At 40.2% G+C, this 23,677-nt stretch overlaps 2 protein-coding genes across 4 annotated transcripts; one reads left to right on the top strand and one right to left on the bottom strand.

The window, feature by feature from the left end:
* The first annotated feature begins 277 nt into the window (after positions 1-277).
* Positions 278-15,466, top strand: LOC131467466 (CCN family member 1-like). Of its 2 annotated transcripts, none has more exons than XM_058641401.1 (6): positions 278-438; positions 8,781-8,994; positions 9,747-9,994; positions 11,110-11,254; positions 11,400-11,581; positions 13,686-15,466. In XM_058641401.1, the coding sequence occupies exons 1-6, from the start codon at positions 436-438 to the stop codon at positions 13,989-13,991; spliced, it is 1,098 nt and encodes a 365-aa protein (XP_058497384.1). In that variant the 5' UTR covers positions 278-435; the 3' UTR covers positions 13,992-15,466. The 2 variants fall into 2 exon arrangements, with proteins under 2 accessions (XP_058497384.1, XP_058497383.1); XM_058641400.1 differs by lacking the exon at positions 278-438 and adding an exon at positions 6,813-7,001.
* On the bottom strand, positions 15,306-23,677 carry LOC131467465 (ATP-dependent RNA helicase DDX39A-like). 2 transcript variants are annotated; one of them, XM_058641396.1, is made up of 10 exons: positions 23,657-23,677; positions 18,987-19,196; positions 18,746-18,873; positions 18,257-18,533; positions 18,050-18,168; positions 17,534-17,665; positions 17,007-17,116; positions 16,373-16,517; positions 15,787-15,934; positions 15,306-15,514 (listed from the first exon to the last, which is right to left on the bottom strand). In XM_058641396.1, the coding sequence occupies exons 1-10, from the start codon at positions 23,661-23,663 to the stop codon at positions 15,498-15,500; spliced, it is 1,293 nt and encodes a 430-aa protein (XP_058497379.1). In that variant the 5' UTR covers positions 23,664-23,677; the 3' UTR covers positions 15,306-15,497. The 2 variants fall into 2 exon arrangements, with proteins under 2 accessions (XP_058497379.1, XP_058497380.1); XM_058641397.1 differs by lacking the exon at positions 23,657-23,677 and adding an exon at positions 23,097-23,239.

Below are 23,677 nucleotides of genomic sequence, written 5' to 3'. Positions count from 1 at the left end.
TATAATGGCATGTGTGATGTATTTTATATACAGACATAAACATGAACGTAAACATGGAGGTAAAGGAGGGAAATGTGAATATGCTGTGGATGTAGCATAGAAAAGAGGAGACTGATTGATTGGGGGTGACATAGGCCTACAACACACCTGATTATTTTCATGCAGGTGATTTCAATCAGTTGATGACTGCTAGGTCCTCCTCCCTCTCCTCTTCCTCCAGCCAAAGTCAGTGCCACTAATTCGAAGACAAGCCGCATAAATAAGCCGCAAAACGAAAAAAGGTGACGCTGTTTAAGTACAGAAACTCTTCACGGAGGAGGGAACTTAAAAAAAAAAAAAAAGAAAAACTACTGCGGTATCACGTCAGACGCAGAAAGGTTGGTTGCGTGCAAAACTAGATGGCGTGACCTGGTCCAGATTGCTGACTCGTCCAGAATGGTGAGTAACTTTTGTAAAGTTATCTTAACGGTGACTCTGTTGGCTGAATCATGTCATAATAATGGCTTAATTATATGCTCAAAATTAGCCTTAGTGTTAGCCAAGCTGTGCCTCATTTTCCGCTCCATTCTCCTTCATGCTATACTAGCTTATTTCAGCTTTGGCTAAAGCTGTGCTTCATTTTCAGGTAAATTGTGGCTTAATGTTAGTTTAATTTGGTCTAAATTATTCTTAACTCAATGTTTGCCACACTGTGTCTCATTGTCAGCTCAATTCTGCCTTGATACTTGATTATTTGCTTAGTTTTAGCTTTGGCTCAAGCTGTTCTTCATTTTCTCAATTTTGGCTCAATGTTAGCTTTATTAGCTCAATATTAGCCTTGGCTCATTGTTGTCCAAATATTTGAGCCAAAGGTGGCTGAATAATAATAATAATAATTGTTGTTGTTGTTGTTATTATCATTATTATTGTTAATGTGCAGCCTTATGGTTTATTGTTATTGTCACAGCAGGTGAACCATTGGTGTAAACAGGGCTACTAATCATTTTATTTAAATAATCTGATGTATGTTTACATTTGGTGTGCTTCTCAAGTCTCTAAATGATATTCTCAACCCAAAATTATTTTGTTTCAATTACTTTGTTAGATGGAGCAAAGAAATGAGGTGGAAAAATCTGTTAAACTCTCTGAAACCCTTTAATCACCATCAGTCCATTATCAAAATAGTTAGACGAAACAAAACTTAAATCAAGTTCATATGGCAGCTGTGCTATGTTAACTCACTGTTGCAGTCAATGTCATTGAGTGTTTTTCAGTGGAAGAATGTTAATGTTAAATGTTTAAAGGCAGTCTTGTCTATATATCTCTAAACTTAAATGTAAAAATGAAAATACAAACCTGCTTTCTGCTCACAGCTCACAGAGACCTGGTCGGACTTGTCCGGCTTCGCAAAGACTGTTTTTGTTTTTTTTTTAAAAAGTGAGTGACACTTATTTACTACAACCAGAACTTTAGGACTATTTAACAATTTATTGACTTGATATCAATATAACATTAATTTAATCACACATGTATCTAAAGTCTTTTCTGTTTAAAATGAAAGAGTGGCTGTATGAGGTACTGAAACTTGAATTTAACAAAGGTTTTCCTCAAATCTTAATCAGCTTTATTCTACAATCACTTGTGATTATGTTAATTTCTTTATTTCACTGTTAAGTGGGCTTTTACACCAAAAAATTAAATCATTTGAACATCTCACCCCTACAAATGTTAAAGAAAATCAGTATTTTCATCAAGTGGCATCAAGAAACTGCTGGTCTACTGCTGCATTATTTGGTATGTTTTTGTTGTTGCGATAAATCTGAACAAGAGACTAAATACATTAAAGTCAAATTAATACAAACAAGCTGGAGAGATGAAGGCAGCAGTGGACCAATTACTCTTGTGTGCTGTGATGTAAATTACTAGTTTTCTCTAAGGACTTTGGGAGGGAGCAGTTAACAGACCCAGTTGAAAATGGCTGTCAAATCCAGATAAAGCAGTGAACATTAAAATTACATAGTTTGAGCTGGCAGCCATTTTTTTTTTGCTGAAAGTGAGACTTTATATCACAGGCTGGTTGACTCATGTCTGTACCTCATAAACCCATGTTCCAGAATGCCTAAATTACAGGTGCTTGTGGTTTGAACTTGGTTATTACTTGGTTATTTTTCTTTTCAGTTTGATCTTCATTACATTACATGTCATTTGGCAGACGCTTTTAAGCCAAACTATAAAGTGCTAGTCATAAGTGCGATGTACAAGTAAGTGCTTCCCTTTTTTTGTCGTCATCTTAGTCAAGGGAGAGTCGAAAGTAGCACTTCATGAAGATCTTTAAACTGTAGGTGTCATGTATTTTATTCTGGGGGGCCGCCGTGTCCCCAATCACTCTTTCTTGGCCGCCATGCCTATATCCATCTATTCACATTGTCCACTGGAATTTGCTGAAACTGTCCATATGTCCAACATGGCCATATTCTTTCTCATCTTCTCCTTTCCATCTGTCAAATAGCTGAGGGTTGTACATGAAGCATTAGCCACAGTTTGTTTTCTGCTTATTGCTGGTTGAAGTGACATTGTCCACTGTTTTGTGTGGTCTGAATATGCAAGACGTTAATCTGGTCCTCATTGGTTATCTTTGTGGAACTGCTGAGCAAGTGATTCAGAATAATAAGGTGCTTGACTGATGCAGGTTTTATGGTTCCTTGGCAGCTTGTCTTTGAAAGTATGCCGATCGTGTGTGTGTGTGTGTGTGTGTGTGTGTGTGTGTGTGTGTGTGTGTGTGTGTGTGTGTGTGTGTGTGTGTGTGTGTGTGTGTGTGTGTGTGTGTGTGTGTGTGTGTGTGTGTGTGTGTGTGTGTGTGTGTGTGTGTGAGTGAGAGAGAGACATGCTCTTGTTCACATTGAATTGGATATGGTGTGAAGATGCCTGTTTTTTCTGGGGCTGCCATGCCAAGTCCTGAAAATGCTTGATAAATTGTAATGCACTAACGTAAATCCATATTATTCTTCTTGGGGGGGCATTGAAGGTCATTGTTGTCTTCAGTACTTAGTAGTTTGCAACTGATTTGCTAGTCCGGTTGCCCACTGCTAACTACTGAAGATTTAGCGTGTGCCTATTAAAGTTAACTAAATCAGCACAACTGAGAATTTCCATGGAAGTCACTCGCTGACATCTAACACTGACATGTGTCCTTATCGTGGTGGCTCTAGGGGCCCAAAAAAAGATTGGTACATCTCCATACATTAAGTGGTTTCTGTATGGGGGTGTGGTCTAGCCATTAACCCCTTTTATTTCCCAGCTTTACTATAAAGGACCAACCATGTTCTAGCATGTTTGAGGATTCATCCAGAAAAATGCATCAGAGCGCTTATATCGAAGATTATAGAGGCAGCTGATATAATCCGATACTTGTTTTTTGGCTGATATCGGGCCGATATCAATATCGGGACATCCCTATTAAACTGTTTTCTTTGCCTTTTTGTAGTTTTATCCAGCACCATCTAAACTGGAATTTGACATTAAGGCTAATTTGTCTCGCACTGCCAAGTTTAGTTCCCGCTAAAGACTCAACTTGAACCTTTTTGTGTTCAAAAAAAGCATCATGTTGGGAGGCCTTCCAGCAGGGGATTTTCATCTTCCCCTGTTAACTCGTGTCTTGTAAGGATACAGGGTAATTCTGGACAGTTTCATACGTTTCGGTTCTTTGGGAGGAAATAAACTTGGCAGAGAGACAACTTGGCTTATATAACTGAAGGCTGCACCCAATTTGAGAACTTTTATGTTATGGCCCTAATTAAAATTAAATCTTATTTTGTGGGCTGAATTCCAGGAGTCATGATGTTCATAAAAATATCTGACAATTTGTTAACAGTTGAGACTGTTCAAGTATCCTCTTGGCAGGAGGGAGCAGCATTTATATGGAATAAACTGAAAATATATGAGCAACCGGGGTCACTACGTTTTGGTAGTCACTTAACAATAGTAACAATGATCATGTGGAAAAAAAAGATACTTAAATGTACGCGCCTTTTGCAGCCCTTTTACTGTATTAGAATTTAAGTGACATTTATAACTCAGCAGTACTGATTCACAAATATTTGAAATATATAAAAGATAATCATTTAAAAAAAAGAAATTGTGAATTTGTTTTCTTATAAGCAGGTTAGGAACTTCTGAACTGAACTACCAAACTGTACAAAGAGTAAAAACAGATAAATGTAAAATGACAGGTCCGCTTCATTACACTAGACTAGTTTTCCATCTCAGTCTGTGCCTCATGTGGTTTTCCTCTTTGGATTCCTCCTTTGGTTTAGCATCGTTGCAGAAGCTGAAAACAGAGGCACAGGACTTTCAGAACTCTCTGTGCACCGTGACCACCAGTGGATTAAAATAGATGGGCCATGACTTTGTCTCTTAGGTCACACCATTAGAGCCATGACTGACAGCTTCCTGAGGTAGTTTCCTGTTTTAAATTGAGTCATCAAAACTCCAGCCCACAACCTCTGATGTGTTTTTTCAGTGAAACATGAGTCGGACAGGTAGCTGCACAACAGAAATGGATGTTAGCGAATTTGATTTCTGTTTAGCCTAGAGCAACGGTTCTCAAACTGTGTACCACCAGTGGTATGTGAGCTTCCTCTGATGGACTATGATACCAGTGTGTGGAGTATATGTGAGGAAGAGGAGGACAATGAGAGCAAATTATCTTGTTGGGAATAAATCTGCCAAAATCTACACAGGAAATTCAAAATCCATTGCTGTTATAGGTCTAACAAGTCTGTAGCTGACTTTGCTTGGCCTGTTTACGCCACTGTATTTTAACATTGGTGATAATGGTGCTACTACAAGAACTCAGTATTACATTTTTTTTCAGTATGGAGCAGGGAAGAAAGAAAAGTAAAGCCGACAGATTTCCAATAGGTTATGCTCAAAAAAAGATGACGCTCTATACTGAACATTCCTATCGACTGTGTATATATGTTTTAACATAGTAATGGAAAAAAACAGCCGATATGCTGTGTTCTTAGGGTTAACTAAAACACAATGACATTAACTAAAATAATGTGTGTAGATGTGTCAGCTTTTTGAGCTTGATATTTAACATGGGAGGGTCTCACGACCTCTCCAATGAGAGTTAGGTTTAAATAATTCACATATTTCCCAGCATGTGTGAGAATCCGTGCAAGATCTTTTTAAAGTCTGAGCTGGAACTTTGCAAGTACAAACATTCATAGCAGGAACCTAACTTCCAAACCTCAGCATATCACATTTCTTTCATCAAAGGAGGTCTCTGTGCTAGGGCAGGTGTGGCTAAAAACCATAAACCTGTGGTTGAAAAGGAAGAGGTGGAGGAGGCCAGCCCTCGTGTGAGCTGTCCTTAAAACAATAATCCTGTTTTCACCCTCAGCTCAACCATTATTTCCAAGTAATCATATCCTCATCATTCCCATGTCAGCACCATGGGACTAAAAATAATAGTCTGAAAGCAACAGGACACATGAAGTCAAGACGAGGAGAGGGAGCATAAGAAATCATCACTTTAAAACTTTTGAGTTTTAAAGTTAGGTGTTTAAGTCTAGGATATACCCATCTCTATATTTATGTCAAGGGCTATTATCTTACTATTTTAATAATACCACCTTCATTTTCTGTCCTGGTAACTATGCTCTAGAAAAACAGAGGGAATCCCCCCCCCCCCTTTCTTTTTTTCCAACCACAGAGGTGGGGGTCTTTACCACGCGGCCTGGTCCAGCTGAATATATTTACATGGAGTTAGGAGAGTAGCCACCTCAAAAGCAGGAATGTGCCCAAGTGTGACTTGAAAGAAGCTGTTACATTAAAATTTTTAACCCATAAAATAAATACGGAGGCCCTGCGATTTTTATGAATGGCTGCATTGATTCCAAAACGCACAATAAGCAAACTACCACAACCATGTTGACATGTTTGGGTTGTTACTTGTTGGCTAGATGTATGGAGATGATAATCAATATAGTGCAAGACAATCATATAGCGATACATCGCGACATCTGTTTAATTGAAGAAAACAAAGCGTCTGTGAAATGTCAAAAGTGCAGGATTTCTCTCTTCATTCACAACATGGAGAACAAAGTGCATAAATTCTATGTATTGAACGAGGATGGAGCATCTCTTAACGTAGCTTTCGCTGTCATTATCCCGCTGTAAACTCCCTCCTCTTCAGCCAGATCGTATTTATGTATTTGTTATCTCTTATATAAATGTATTATCTTACTGAAATTCAATTCATTCCCCCTATTCCATAAGGCAATTTGTGTTTCAATTTGTGTAATCACCTCACCAATCAACCACTAGTGTTTTAACCAGTTAAACAGTTAAAAGACAGTGTGAACTTCTATCTCATTCAAAATATTGTCAAATGATGTCACACCAGGCTGATCAAGATCTCGTGTCACTCGGTTACACAAGAAGGAAACGGCACACAAACGGAAGGAAACGGCACACAAAGAATGTTCTGTTCATGAAAACAAGAGGCAAAACAATAACAACAAATCACCAAAAGTTACACACTGCAGCTTTAAGAACAAGTTTGAAATAATCTAAATTAGGGTGCACTTGTTTTATTTCCAACCGTTACCTCTGGCACTCCAATACACTTTAACTCCATTCCTCCTCACCCCACCCTCATAAAACTGTGCTGTGAAGATTAGCCAGCGCTCCCAGCCATGACCCAATGACAGGACAGGTTTCTCTGGGAGGTGTGGGGGGTGGCCATGGATTCTTGGCTCCTCCCTTCACTTCTGGTATAAATTATAGTTTGGGCAGTTTTTTTCTCGTAGAAATCCCAGGACCAAGGTCCAACTAGACTGGAGAAAGTAACTCAACGTGAAACTACTTTAGACAAACAGGCATTCAGTGGAGTGTAGCTTCAAATTATTATTTTGTATTTATTTTTTGATTGTTCTGAAATCACTTTCACTGGATTATGAATAATGGCATCTGTGATCTGCTTGACTGTACTGACAATAGCCATCATCACACAGGTAAGACTGTAATCATAACAATAATAATAATAATCCTTTATTGCGTCTTTGGTTTCATGAGTCAGTTTTAAAACACATCACGTGGATCACAATACAGTACAATAAATACATAAAATAAAAACATTCAATACAGATAATGAAGGTTGGTTTCAGTGTGAATGATGTTTATCGTGGCTGCTGCATTTTTATTGTATCTTTATTAAATTGAACAGCATCACACCCTGCTGCTTTTGCAGACATTTGCCTCACATTAAAGGTCACTGCTAAAGATTTTTGTCTGACTATACATTTATTAAAATAAAATATTCCGATGAGTGGAGTTCAGGTGGGGTTATGTCTCTGTTCTTCACCTGTCTGTAGAAGTCCTGATGTTGGTTGTCTTTGCTGGTAATGAGCGTGTCTACTCATGTCTATGTATTTGGACCAAATGACATGTTGATTCTTATAGACTGGAACAAGTTGGCTCTGGTGTAGTTTGATGACTGAAATCATGAAGCAGCACTAGACTGTGTGCAAACTTACTGGAGACCTGAACATATAATATGGCATCAAAAATCATTGGATGTTGTATGAAAAACTGAAAGTGTTGCACTCCTCTGCTTTTGGCTGGAGCTCCATGGTAACCTAACAGACTGTGTGTGTGTGTGTGTGTGAGCTATTTTTTCAACATCTGAATGGTGTCGTTGGATGTTGATCTGGGTTCTTTAAGTCAATATTTGATACTTACAGCAACAAACCTGGGTGTGAGACTGGACAGTGACATCTTACGCTTGATGCACAGATGAACTCAGCGGTCAAGTCCAAGGCTTTTTTCACGTTTCTAAACCATTTCCTTCTCGGCATCACTTTGAGATTTTAATCCATGCTTTTATCACAACTTGCTTAGATGTACTCTATGTTGGGCTTAGCCAGACATCACTTGCTCGACTACAGTTGGTTCGAAACTCTGCTTGTTTTAAATATTTTCACGGGCTTTGCCCCACTGTTAGTCGTCCCTCCGTCAAAGACGAAGTGTAGAGGTGACCATGCATTTTCAGTTGCTTCCCCGAAACTGTGGAATGAGTTGCCTTTGTACATCAGGCAGGCTGACTCTCTTCCTGTTAAGTCCTCTCTTAAAACACTTTTTTTCTTTTTGGCTTTAACTCCGTCTGAGATGTTGACTTTTATTGTTTTACTGTCTTTTATTGTTTTCGGTTTTGTATTTGTCCTCATGTCTGTGTTGTTTTTAACCCTTTTTTTTAAGCATTTTGGCTGCTTTTTTTTTCCCATTGCTATTTTAAAACGTACAGTATATACAGAGGCTATAAGAATGTGCCATATAGTGTGTTATATCCTCTTTTTTCAACACAACCTAGGCAATTATATAATCACACCTTAGCAAATAGTACTCAAAATGTTTGAAATCAGATTGAATTTGTGAAATTTGCAAATATGTCATAGTTCAAAGTTCACTTTGAAAACAAATTCTATTTTGTGACTTCTGCACAATTATTGCGATATAAAATTAATCTTAACTTAAACGCATAAGAAGATGGGATCCACACCCCTAGGATGTCCATGGAGTTGTGTATTATTCCCACAGCAATTTACCATGGGTGCACGTGAGCACTAAGGGTTAAAGTGCTTTGTAAATACAGTTGGGTTGGATTGGAGATTTGAGAAAACGCTGTTGCGTTTACTGCTACTTGTCTACAGTTTCAACATTTCTTCTCGTCGCAGCTGTAGGAAATATCACATGACATGTCTGCCCCTCGTCCTCTCCTCCTCTCATCCCTCCAGGTGACCGCTGGCTGCCCAGCAGTGTGTGAGTGCCCTGCGGGGCCCCTCGCCTGCCCTCCAGGTGTGAGCGCCGTATCAGACGGATGCGGCTGCTGCAAGGTGTGTGCTGCACAGCTGAACCAGGACTGCAGCTCCACGAGGCCGTGTGACCATCACAAAGGGCTGGAGTGTAATTATGGCAATGATGTAACCATGACCTGGGGCATCTGTCGAGGTGAGTTCAATAAGGAGCCAACAATATAATACTTTATTTAGAAAATTCTAGCAAACAAATTCAACAGATTGTTAGTCTTTTGATTTATTGGGTACATGTTGTATTCATGAAGCCAAATTCTCCATTCCAGTCTAAACTTCATTGTCAGTAACCCTAAAAAAGAAATGCTACCCTTTCCACATTGCTTTTTTTTATGTTCCATTGCATTGAGTTTTTCCATGCATTGTGTTAACATGCAGGGGAAATATATATTGTGAAATCGTTAAAATGAAAATGAGGAACGTGATATTCTATATAAAACAAAACCTGTATACAAGACGTCAAGAAAACAAAAACTCCATAAAGTCAAAGACGTCACAAATCAGTGATCGAGAACCATCGCACCCTGCATACAGTCCATGTTTTATGACAGTAAGGACTTCAGAGGGGATTTCAGAGATAAAAATATACTTCTGCACTATGACAGTGATGCCCCACAAACTATGAATAGCTGGTTCTTCCATGCTTAGGAGACAAGGAGTCTGACACTTACTGTCTCCTTTTCCATTGACCTTTCAATGTCTTTGCTCCTCTGTTTGTTTCTGTCATTTGGAAGTAAGTTTAGGACCAAAGTGGTGTTCTTAACATGCCTGATGCAACATGTCAAGGTTGTCTTGTCTCTAAAATACTAACCTGTGGCCTGTTCTCAGAATATCCTTGTTGATCTCTGCTCTGTGTACCTCTCCCACACGTTTATGTGCGCCGTTTTCCAGCTAAATCTGAGGGACGATCATGCGAGTACAATGGAGGCATCTACCAGAATGGTGAGAGCTTCCGTGCCGGCTGTAAACACCAGTGTACCTGCATTGACGGCGCTGTCGGCTGTGCTCCGCTCTGCCACAACACTCTGCCGCCGGCTTCACCGTCCTGCCCTTATCCACGGCTGGTCAGGATACCTGGCCAGTGCTGCTTCAGCGTGGACTGTCATCAGGGCACCTGGCACCTCCCACCTAAGCATCAGGTGCGTTTCTGATGTAATGACAAATGTTTTTGATACACTAATCTGGGCTTCTTTTTTTTTGGTAACAGGACATCTATTACAAATGTTAACTTATGTCTTATTTTTCCTCTCAAATGACTACGAGTGTAAGAAGATAATTAATACACACTACAATAGTTGTGATATTTCATGGTGTGATATCAGTTCTTTGAATCTTTGCATCACAATGGAAGTATTCTTAACAGAGTTTCTGCTGTATCGACTCTCCTCTTCTTCTACTCCTCTTACTAGACAAAGAAAGATGTATATTGTTTTTTGCATGTAACATTGTTATTTTAATTTTACGTGTTAGACTATATTAGAGGTGATTTCAATATACCTTTAAACACCTTCAAAGGTGTTTTATGGAAACAGGTTTCCTTTTTGAGGGGTTTGGATTAAGGATCTTATTGGTATGGCCTGTATACTTCTGCACTTTACTTTATTATGTCTCTTTTTTTTTTTTTACTTCCTTTTAGCTTTTATATCCTATTGCGAGTTTTATATCTGAAATCGTTTTGTCTCTGTAACCATTTGTACTATTTGTGCCGCTATCTTGACCAGGACTCCCTCGAAGAAGAGATATTGTATCTCAATAATAAAGGATAAATAAAATAAAATCACCTTGCTCATAATATCCCAGTATATCGCTATATATTGTATCATCACCATAGAGGGAGCATATTCATTTCTACATATTAGGTTACAAAACAAACTCCTGTTGTGAAGCTTAAAGATTCATGATTTCACCAGCCCCTGGAAATTCAACTTTTTAACATATGCATTCTTTGTTTTGTGATTCACATTCTCATAATATATGTTTTTGATACTTTGTACAAACATGACATAGTGCTTCTCAGTTGCAACCAGTCACAACTATTTAGACAATGGTGAGGGATTACAACTGTTTACATAGACTAGATACTGTTTATGATGCAGGTACAGGGAAGAGAGGTCACTCTTGCTATAAATGAAAAATCTCTGCTAATCAGGCCGCCATGGCCATTAACACTGTGGCGAAAACACCAAAGGTAGTCACGGACATTCATCTGCAGCACAGATGAATCACCGACGTCTCGTTTTATCTCTTATCACAGGTTCCTCCACTAAAACACCACCTGCCCGGAGCTGAGCTCCACCCAGCTCCACGCCAACCTGAGAACAAGTTGCTTCTGACCAACGAGCTTGCAGATGTTAAGCCTAGAGGTTGGGAGAGTGAACACGGCTACAAACATGTGCGCGGTAAGAGAAATAGAGACTCAGGACTAGGACGTTTTTCGAGAATGTAATACAGTAGTCGCAAGAAATGTTTCATCCTCTTCAGATTCTCATTCTCTAACTGCTATGTGTATATATTTTTCTTCTTCTACTGCCTCACCTTCCTCAGCGTGGACTCATGTGAAGGAAATGAAGTGTCAGGTGCAGACCACAAACTGGTCCCCGTGCTCCCGCAGCTGCGGGACGGGCATTTCATCTCGAGTCACCAACAGGAACCCTCGGTGTAAGCTGGAGAGAGAGACGAGGATCTGCACCGTCAGGCCGTGCCAAGGCCTGGCCGTTAAAGCCAAGGTGAAGTAGAAATAAACATGAACAAAGGGAGACAGTGAGCATCAGTCACATATGCACACACATACAGTATTACTGCCAAGACAACTTTTTTTTATCATGACAACCTCTATCGGACAGTAAAACCTGGATGCTTGTGATAACGCGTATCAACGAGCAACAAGTTTTTCACCTTTTATCGCCTCTTGACTGACAATGCAGGGAACTACCTGCTTACTTTTGCCCTACTTCCTTATTTGCTTCTCTAGACCAGAGGCTAAAAACATCATATCTGTGCTTTACAGCAGCAGTAGTTTTACACCAAGCAACATGTGAGAAAATATTGAGCTCTCAAAGTAACACCAGTATCACCAACGTTAAAATACAGTGGTGTAAAAAGGACAAGCAGAGCAGACTTTTCACAGGAGGCAGATTTATTCCCAATTAGATAATTTGCTCTCATCCTCTTCTTTCTCACATATACTTCACACACTAGTATAATAAGATTAGATTAAGATGGAGCAAGTTATTTGTCACATTTTCTATGCACTATGGTCAAAATTTGATCACATTTTAGAGCATTTTCTCAGATCGACTTGTTTGTCAATAAAGTCCAAGTCGTTCTCTGTAACATCAACAGTCAATATGTATAGTAAAAAAAAAGAATCAGCATGCCTTTCTCAAAGACCTTTAAACAAAACAAAACATAGACTAATACCTTGAATTTTCAAGTAATTTTAAGTGCACAACAGAAAGTGATTAAGCTCTCTCCCACCCGGCTCTAGTCTGGGCTATGTCCGCACCCGGAGGTGTGCTTCCCCCAGATCCCCTCTTCCTAAACCCCCCACCAAAGCTCAGCGTCTCAACTGCATCTCAACTGCGTCCCCTCCACCCCTGGGTACACACCCCCACTGGACTCGCCCTCTGCCACACTCGGAACCTCGAACCCCAGTGTGGTGCAGTGACCACAGCCCGGCTGCCCTTCGCGCGCCGACTGGATACAAAACTCTCAATTAAATCAGAGAGATTGCAGTATTTCTGATTTTCCTCCAAGTACCACCAAAGGAAGCTTGCGTACAACTGGTGGTACACGTACCACAGTTTGAGAAACATGACTTTAGAGTATAAAATTTATTTGAGCACCTCGTTTGAGATCGTTTTTGCATTCATCATCAAACAGCAGCTCTGTTTCTCTTTTCTTTATAAAACATTTTTTGTTCTATCCCAATTTTGAGCATGGAGATTATCTTTGTAGTGCTTTCTGGAAGCACCCACATCCAGCGGGAACTGGGCAGTGCTGACTTACTCAGCTGTGTAGAGGTGGCAGGCAGGCGCCTTTTTAAATATAGTCCACCACCCCCGGCATTCCTGCCAAGCAACTGTCCATAGCTTGGCCCCATCTGTGTACTCGGAGTCAAGGGAAGTGATGTGTCTATATTAATCCTCCATGTTGAGAACAGGCACACAGAGGTCTTATCCCTGCTTTACTTGTGCCAAGGCGAGTGTCAGCGAGTTTAGCAGAGAGGCTAAAATGTTAATTAAAATGTAATCTAAAAATTTATAATTTGAATCAGAATAGAATTGCCCTCTAAAGCAAGCATTTTGGCACAAGTTTTAATACGAAACTGCAGTGCCGCTTAAATCTGCTGTGTTAAAGGACCATGCAGATAAAAGTCAGTTATCAAGAAAATCATCACATCAATCCAAGGTTGTTAATGTAGTTAACAAAAACATCCAAATTCAGCACTATGAGGCACATTGTGCAGTCTAATTTCTTGTAGACTTTTATACTTCAGGGATGGTTGTTCATTTGTCCTAATACATTTTTAAAATGGCATCTTTGTGTTTTTAATGACACTTATTTTTGCATCTTGCCCCTGGCAAATACTCCATATTACAAAAAACTAAATCCAATTTAAAACTCAGCATTTCCAAAAAATGAAAACTAATTAAAACAAACTCATTTTAAAAACAAAAAGTCAAAACTAAATAAAAACAAATGAAACCATAGCTATTATAACCTTGCATAAGTCATGTTGGTCAATCTCTCCACTGAAGCCAATTGGTCAACAGTCACCATAATTGACACCATGAAACTCATCTCTATGACTTTATTGTCCATCCACAGAGAGGAAAGAAGTGTTCCCTCACCCAGAAAGCGCCTGAGCCCATCCGGCTTTCCTATGGCGAATGTGCGAGTGTCCGCCTCTACCGGCCCAACTACTGCAGCGTGTGCACAAATGGACGATGCTGCTCGCCGCGCCACACGCGCACTGTACCCATGACCTTTGTTTGCCCAGACGGAGAGCGCTTTCAAAAGTCTGCCATGTTTATCCTGTCATGTAAATGCAGTAACGACTGTGGCCACCTCAATGAAGTGGCCCTCCCTCCACAGCACTGGATGTATGGAGACACACACAAGTACATAGACTAGTCCTGAGGCCGCTTATGTAATTTGATTAGAATGTGATCAGGTCAACTTTCTTGATGAAGGAAGACGTTTCAAGACGAGGAGTCTTTTTCTTTTTTCTTTTCTTTTTAAAGAAATCTGGCTCCAAGTGAGTGAAGACCACAGGCACCTGCCTGAATACAAAGACTGCATGTGGAAGTGCTGCTTCGTATGAAGTGTGAAGGCAACCTTTAATATAAAAAGTGTGACCAGAGTGGAACATACACTTACCCACTCTTGTTCAAGCAGACGTGGGACCTAAACTAGAGCCCTGAAGCACACCTGGACCCTTCTCATTGGACCGAGAGCTGGTTCAGGTGTTGGAGTATTTTTTTTTGGGAACACTCAAAATATTAGTCTGAGAAGAGAAACATTAACAGAGCAAAATGACACTGTTTAGCACGAAAATTTGACTTGGAGAGCAGTGTACAAGGACCAAGGACTAATACGTTCACACGCTAAGATAATAGTAACAACTTCTCAAGGACAAGCATGTAGACAGTATGATGCAAAATGTGGACAAAGGCCCCTTTTTACATAACTTTTCTTTAATTCAGAATCAGCATGTTACAAATATTAACATACACTGCAACAGTTCATGTTTCAAGTACAAGTTTCCCTGTAATGAACAATTAAATAAGAGCAGCTGTGACTGGACCAGTATCAACACAATTCTCAAAAACATCTGGGTTCTATATGTGCTTTTAATGCAGATTAGAAGTGTTACCCAAACGTTTTGGGTTTTGGGGGATAATGCTGCCTTCTGTATTATTGTGATCCAAGTTTATACAACAGTCACATTACCCATGAAGACACAGTGTAGCTGTTCCAAGTTTTTCTCAGTCCACCCCACCCATATGATAAAAGTCGCAGCTGAGCTCACATTTCATGAGGTTTTATTTGAACCATTTTCCATTCCTATAGGCTGCATATACTGAACGTCCAATCGATTCCCCACCTCTAAGCCTTTACATCTTCCTTTTGTTAGAACACTTTTAATATAAAGTATTCTTCCACAAAGTTGGCTAAGTTAGTCTTCTTGCTGTATTAAATAATACGGTCATTTAAATTGCCCTTGAGCAACATCAACTTTTACTAGTTTGAAATTATCCAACCACACAGCCGAGTTCAAAATCATAAGCTATGATTCCATTTTCAAACTGAGAGCACCCTCTGGTGGTGAGAAAGAATGACTTCCAGTCAAAAGATACAACACAAAGTATGCCATTTATGATACCATTTGTGTCAGTTTAATGCAACATCTGACATACTTACATGTGCAAAATTAATAGCATCACATGAGGTATAAAAATTTATTTTTCTTAACAAAACAATAGCCATGGTTTTTAACACGCAAAAAACACTAAAACAAGCGCCTGCAAAAATGTAAAAAATAAATGATTTATCCTTGCAAACAAATATGGAGGGAGGGGAACTTTGAAATAAAATATTGAGCTTAATTTTTTTGTCTCCATTCTTCATCGGTCAGACTCATCTCGACTGTTCAACTGCAAATAAAAGGGAAAAAGTGGGATTATTACATGGGGCAGAGGGGAAAATGATTTGTACATTCTTTCAAAGGCTGCCAAACATTTATAAACAGTAATGTGCTCCAGTTACAACATTAGGCCGACCCTCCCCTGCAAAAAGCCTTAATGCATCCACAATATGTAGAGTGATGCGATGATGATGAATGCAGATTTAAAAATACAAGGAAACGGTACAAAAAGTAGTTATCATCTGGCCAAGTGTAAGACGACTGTAAGTGACAGAAACTTACTGTAAGAAGAAATATCAATCTCCTCCGGTAGCTCTGCAACATTGACCTCAAAGCGGTCTTGGACCTCATTCAGTGTCTTAGCATCAGTCTCATCCGACACAAAGGTGATGGCCAGACCTTTGGTCCCAAACCTGCCAGCACGAGCCACCTGAGGTAGAGAGAAAACCATTTGAGCTCATAAGAGGAAGGAAAACAGAAATTAAATCCTCGATTCCACCTTTGCTTTCAAAGGTCGAGATCGTGATGTCGGTTCGATCAATATTCAATTGACAATTGAGATTGTGACTCCTCCAGTGGTTATATGGTGAATATAGGGAGGCATACAAAGTCACTAACAAGGTGAATGGCAAGGCAGACTTGTTCAATTATTACTAACTATTGAAACTACTACACTATATAATGAATACTACTATACTCTAGTATATTTTCAATATACTCATCTCTGTGGAGTATATTGATGTTGCTTTTAAGTCACGTTGGGGGGGGAGAAATTTTGTCTCACTAGAGCCGTGCTGTACGTGATTTTTAGTTCGAGTTTGGAAATAACAATGTACACATGTATGACGAAGATAACAGTTAGACTGACCCTGTGTAGGTAAGTGTCAGAGTCCTCTGGCATGTCATAGTTAAAGACAATGTTGACTCGCTCGATGTCCATGCCTCGGCCAAACAGGTTAGTTGCAACCAAGATCCTTCGCTGGAAGTCTTTAAACTGCTGATACCGGGATAACCTTGGGGGGAGGAATGAACAACAGGAAAGAGAATAAGTAAGGGTGCCTTCACACCAGCTTCATCTAGCGCAGCTCAGTCAAGCCCTGGTGCGTTTACCCCCTTTGTAATGTTCATTTGGGTCGGCTCGAAAGTAGTTCAAGGCATCTCATGCAGAACAAACCCAACTGGTCCTCTTGAAAGAGGTGGTCTCGGACTGCTTGCAAGTGAACTCTGGAGCAGTTCATCACTGGTGTGAACTTTGTAGACTATTAGGTGTAAACGTACTTGGAGACAATATTATAATATGAAAGCAAATGAAATACCATGTTGGCTACCTTAAACAATGCTGATGTCAGTATAACTGTGCGACTCAAGACAGTGTTGATTCTGATCTGAAAATAAGCTTGTGTAGAGACAAGTGCTGTTTGCTACATTCTATTATGTTGATATGATACTGAAATTAGCAGAGATCTAGTCAATTTCAAACTGTAAAGAAAAAAATCATCTACCTTGCCTCCTGTGACATTCCCCTGTGGATGGCAATGGCAGGGAAATTCTGCTCCACCAGCAGCTGTGACAGAGCCACACAGCGATGCACAGACTTTACAAAGATCACCACCTAACAAGAAACAAGACGGGAGGGTTGTAGTTTTAACTAGGACTGGTTTGTAATAAAAGAGAAAACCTGGGGTTAACATATTTATTTTACTTTAAAGGAAAAGGGTTTTGACATGAGTGTGTGAGCACAGCATATTTTACAGCATGATGGCCACAAGGTTCTCATATTTCATACATCTTTCTTCAAGATGAAACAAAAAAAAAACAATACCTTCTTTTTTTTTTACATATTTGCAACACTAAACTGTAAAGTGAAGACTGAGAAGGTTCGTGAGGGTTGAGTGAGGACAGAAGGGAAGTACGCTTGTTTCTATGCATTCATGTCAGTGTGTGTGTGCTGCCTGCAGTCAACGAAAGAGATGCCATGTCACGATGATTAATTCCGAGTCATTGTGTGTGATATGATTGCAAACTGTACCTGGTTGAACTCGAGCACATCAAGTAGGTCAAACAGCTTTCGGTTCTTCTCGCTGTCTCTCAGCTTGCAATAATACTGCTGTAAGCCGTGAAGTGTCAGCTTGGTCTCATCATCTACAAAAACTTCCATTGGCTATATGGTGAGGGGAAGAATAAAGAAGCATTGTTGGCGTCTTGCTCTCAATTTTGCACACGCACACAACAAAAGAAAGAGGATAGCTCGTAGCACACTTGGCACGATAATTAAGTGGTGGCAAAAACTTGTTCAGAGATGTCTTCAATTTAAAGTTGCCAATTGTTTGTGTATTTCCTAGCAATATAGAATACATTTCTTGTTCTTTTTTGTGTATGTTTGTGCCATGTGGTTCAATGAACCTGTCCTCCTCAACTACAGCACAGCCAGGTGGTGTGTCTGTCTTTGATCAACTGCGTGATTAAATTACTGCTCTCGTAAACAATTCAAAATGAACATTCCTATCATAAAGTAGAACATCAAAGACACTTGATTGAAACTCACATCCTGCATAAATTTGCGGCAGACGGGGCGAATCTCCTTGCTGAGAGTTGCACTGAACATCATAACTTGCTTCTCGTGAGGTGTCAGCCTGAAAATTTCCTGGACGTCGCGCCTCATATCTGCGGCAACAAACAATGAGATCACATCTTCATTTTTACTACAAGCTATTTTTGATTAAATCCTTACTGACCGAATACTTTCACTCACCCAGCTGCTCCAGCATCTTATCACACTCATCAAGCACAAAGTGTTTTATGTTCTTCACACTGAGGGTCTTGTTGCGGATGAGGGCTAGGGTACGCCCTGGGGTTCCCACGACGATGTGAGGACAGTTCTTCTTCAGGACATCCTCATCATTTTTAATAGCCAGGCCACCGAAGAACACAGACACCTTGACAGTGGGCATGTACTTTGAGAAGCGTTCGTACTCCTTGCTGATCTGGAAGGCCAACTCTCGTGTATGGCACATCACAAGGACGGACACCTGACATACAGGGAAGGAGGACATGAGTTGAATTTACAGTGTTGTCTTTATAACGAGGTGTCTTGTTCTGTAAAAACCAAAACTTTACAGTTTTTTTTTTACAAGAGATTGCATGGTATTTTTTAAAATGTGGAACCCTAATTAATATTATTTACTCAGGTAAAACCTGTATTTGGGAGATAATTTTGTAAAATGTGAAAGAATCAATGCACCTGACCATCCACAGGTTCTATCTGCTGCAGTGTGGCCAGTACAAACACTGCTGTCTTCCCCATACCAGACTTGGCCTGACACAGGATGTCCATTCCCAAAATGGCTTGAGGAATACACTCATGTTGAACTGTAAATAAAACAAATGTTAATTGATAGTGAGGGAAAAATACAAAAGACAACAGGTCACTGTCAGGGTTATAATTTACGTTGCATTTATAATAATTAAAAGCCACAAGTTACCTTCAGAGGGATGCTCAAAACCACAGTCGACAATGGCTCGAAGCAGCTCTGGTTTGAGGAGAAAATCTCTGAAGCCAGAGCTGTGGATAGATACATAGGACCCTTTCACATCCTTCTTATTTGCTGGGGTCCCACTCTCAGGTGCTCCCTGAGGCTCATCATCCTCCTCGTAGTCCAGAAGCTCATTGTCAACATCATTCTCAGCCATCTCTACAGACAAGAGGAACATCTGGTTAGTGATGCGAGTCTGACACCGGAGCTCCGATCCTTGCTTCAAACTCGAAGCTGTGCTCTCCTTGAACCGCTGATTCGAAGCTTGCTTTGGGGCAGAGCAAGTGACGTAATCGATGACGTATGAAGCAGCGACTGCTTCGGTCCCCGAATGAGCTTCACGAGCTATCGCGAGATTAGTTGTTGGCGTGAGACTTGCTTCGGGAGGCTTGCGCGCGCCAAAACACACCTAAAGGCACCCGACACACTCCACAACATGTGGCCTTGCCAAAGTTGTTGTGTGCGTTATTGCTGTTGTTGCTGTTATCATCCCTGCTGTTGGTTGATCGTCATGGAGCCAAATAGGAAGAGAAGCCGTTCTCAAATGTGGGAACACTTTGAGCTGATCAGTCCTAATAAGGTGAGTATCTGATTCAAAGTACAGTATGTTGTATAGCTCAGTGGCATAGTCGCAGGGCCTTGGTCTTGAGGACTGGGGTTCAAATCCCAGATGGTACTTTTATACTTATAATACTTTTCATACCCAGTATGGACCCTTAGTCAAGGCCCTCAAAGCTGTTTGCACTTTTTGATAAAAGTGTCAGTTAAATGACATGTAATGTAATGTTACTTAAAGAGTAGTAAGCCAGCTGTTTGTAAGTTAGGTACATTAGCATGTGTGGTGATTTAAGTGATTTCTATGACCTGACAGTTTGTTTTCTTGTTTGATCATTACTGTTCATACAGGTCCAGTGCTTGCATTGTTCCATGCAATTGGCGTATAATAACAATACGTCCTCGATGCTTAGGCACTACCGTGCTAAGCATGAAAACAAGCAGGAGAACACTGTTCATGGTAGGTTATGTTTATCCACACAATTCTACACACCACTAAAAATGTTACAGTAGCCTGTCCTTCACCGTTTTATTTGTTTGATTCTGTCTTAGTGGACCGAAAGCAGGAGCTGGATGAGGCTCTGGTAAATATGGTTGTGAAGGACTCTCAGCCTTTTACCATTGTGGACGATCCAGGCTTCAAAGAGTTTGTGGGAAAGCTTGACCCCACATATACTCTGCCTTCCAGACAGGCTCTAAAGAACATGGTGGGAGAGAAATATGAGGAGGAGAAGGCCAAAGCCAAGGCTCAACTGCAGCATGTGGAGGCAGTTAGCCTGACCTCTGATATGTGGACCTCCACGAATATGGATGCATATCTGGCAGTAACTTGTCATTTTGTGCAGGACAATATGAAGTTGGCCACTTTACTCTTAGGAGTGCTGCCTTTCCCCCAAGACCACACTGCTGAAAACATCGCCGCTGCTCAGAAGTCTCTGATGGTGGAGTGGGGACTTGAGGGGAAGGTTCAATGCATGGTGACTGATGCTGCCGCAAACATGGTCTCCACTGCTAAAAAACTAGCAATGCGACATGTTGTTTGCATTGCACATGCATTAAATCTTGTAGTTAAAAAATCCCTGGATCAAACCCCTGGCCTAGATGATCTGCGCACAAAGGCACGGAAAGTAGTGACTTATTTTAGATCAAGCACTACTGGAAAAGAAAAGCTGAAACATGTGCAACAGCAAATGAACTGTGCCGTGATGAAGCTAATTCAGGAGGTGGACACGCGCTGGAACAGCACCTTTTTGATGTTGCAGCGATTACATAATGAGAGGCAGACAGTCGGGGCAGCTCTGGCATCACTTAAGACAGATGCTCATCCACTCTCATCTGAGGAATATGAGACAGTCGCAGCGTGTCTCAAAGTGCTCTCCCCGTTCTTTGCAGCAACTGTGGAACTGTCCCAGGAGAAGAGAGTGTCAGGCTCCATGGTGATTCCACTGGTAAAAATGTTATTTCAAGCAAACAGGGAAGTCATACAGAACACCACCAATATAACAGCAACACTTCTTGGACAGAATATAACTGCAACCCTGATAAAGAAGTTTGACAACCTAGAGAGCTCGACTGTCCTGTCACTCGCCACACTGCTGGATCCCAGGTTTAAGGCCATCGGTTTTAACAGTTCAGAAAAGGCCCAAAATGCTGTACGAAAACTTACAGCTGAATGTGCAGCACTGGTGAGGAACACACGAGTGGAGACTTCATCAGATGATCCTTCATCTTCTGCTCCACCTCAACCAGCAACAAATGCACAAAATCCGTCCTCCACAGGTAGTTGTAAGTTGGTAATTATGAACACACACACACACACACACACATTGACACTTGTCTGTGTTCATGACTGTCAAATCTTAATTTTTGTTTCAGCTTTCAACCTCTGGACACGTTTGGATGAAGATGCGACATTGGCAAGAGCTCACAGGAGTCATACATCGGATGCTACAATTGAAGTGCAGCGATATATGACTGATCCTCCAGTGCATAGATCGGAGGATCCTCTCACATACTGGAATGAGCACAAACATGTGTATCCACATTTGTTCACGTTAGCTAAACAATATTTGTGCATTACAGCGTCATCTGTTCCTTGTGAACGTGTTTTTTCAAAAGCTGGAGAAGTTGTCAGCAAAAAAAGAAATCGATTGAGTCCAAAAACAGTGGAAAAACTGCTATTCCTCAATAAAAACCTCTGAATTCATCCCCAAGTTACACAAGCACAGCCCACCTTCCCTGCACCTACTTTGTTTCCTCGACCACACCCTCTCTCAATCCCAGATACTAGTTAACCTTGTCTACTGAATAAGCTGAATATAATATGTTCAGCAGTAAACAACCAACACTGTCTGTCACAACGGCAATCACTGGCATGTTGTCTAATATTTCACCACTAGATGTCACTGAAATGAACCTTTGAATGAATGAACCCATGTTCAATACAATTGGCAAAGTGGTTCAATACTGCTTTATTGCTTCATTTGAGCATCACTACATCTGGTTGGGTCTCATAACGTTCTTTGTTCCTATAGTCATTTTGGCAGTTTTTGTCTTTGTAGGATTAATGGAAATTTACAGTCTTCAATTCCTTTGATTATTCAAAGGAATCAAAGGAGTTTGTCTGGAAAACGGTAACAGTAAACAATAAAATGGTATTTTACCGTTTTAATTTTTATAAGTGTAGAAGGATTTTGCATTTTTGTGCAGGTTAAAATGCATATATGAAACAGTAAATTAAAAAAAGTGTATCGACATATCAGATTTGGCAGGAAGTCCTATATCGCGCAGCTCCAGGTGTAACCCAAAATAATTCCCAGTTGGAGTCAATAAAGTCCATCCATCCATTATCTACCGCTTTATTCTCATATATACACTATAGATACACTTATGTGTACTTTGTTCATATAATACCTGTTAAGAAGCTATTCTACGAAATGACGCGTTAGAATCTAGTATTTAGTGAACGAAATATGTAATCTGCGAATGTTAGCAGGCCGCAGCTTTCTTATCATATCAGGCTTGTAATAAAAAATGAATGAATTACTAAGCATAATGATTCATCTTGGTTAAACAGCGGAATGTATGTGAGTGGTTTGAATACAACATAAGTAGTTGTGAGACTCGGTACAGACAGCGTACTCTTCTCCTTCATTCATTCATTCATTCACACCGGCTTGCTAGTTAGCCGCTAGCAAATGAATGGGACACACGGCTTTCTTCGGCTGACTTCAGCTACGTATGGGGTACCCACGTGAACGGTAGTCAGAAAAACGAATGTAGTTGTTTACCACTACTAAACAGCAACATATAATTGGCCAACTGACACACAGCTTTCAAAACGAAGCTAGTGTTGTGGAGACTAGCGGGTTAACTGCCGCAGCAAATGACGAAGTCGCAACTTGAGCACCTGCGACAAAGCCTTTTAAAAAAGGCAATTCTTCATTAGTATTATTATTATTGTTGACGAGCTTGACATGAAACATACGGACACATACACGTTACCTTCCTCTGATGTTTTTAAGTCCCGCTGATCTGCGTGTGATGTGAAGGCGAGGAGCGAAACTAACGGCAAAATAAATAAGTGAGCACGCACCCATGTATGGTGTGTTCAGGGACACTCGGAAACCTCTCAACTGTGTGAAATTAGCTCAGTTTATCATCATATCACAATATTCCATCACGATGAGGCAATAACAACATTAATGTTGAATTTTCACAGAAGGTCAAAGTGTTTGTGATGATGATATGGAATGAAACACGGTTCACAATAAAAGAAACATGTAGGATCCAAATTGAAATAAAAATGTATTAAACATATAGACTGCTTGGAACAGTAACAAAAACACTATGCTCTTAAATATATACATATCATTTTACGTTTAATACATTTAGTATTAAACGTATTAGTATTAGTACAAGTATAAACATATTGCTGACTGTTCATGACAATAAGCTAACAATCATATTTAGTGCCCAAGCACAAACACCAGCACACATTTGTGCAATATTGTTTTCCTTCAGATCATTATTACTATTATTATTATTATTGTTCTGTGGCTTACCGGTCATTTTTGAGGGGGGTA

Source organism: Solea solea, chromosome 10 (assembly GCF_958295425.1).
Source record: "Solea solea chromosome 10, fSolSol10.1, whole genome shotgun sequence".
Classification (NCBI taxonomy): domain Eukaryota; kingdom Metazoa; phylum Chordata; class Actinopteri; order Pleuronectiformes; family Soleidae; genus Solea; species Solea solea.
The sequence above is the reverse complement of the archived record's forward strand: the minus strand, read 5'-3'. Positions and strand labels throughout refer to the sequence as shown.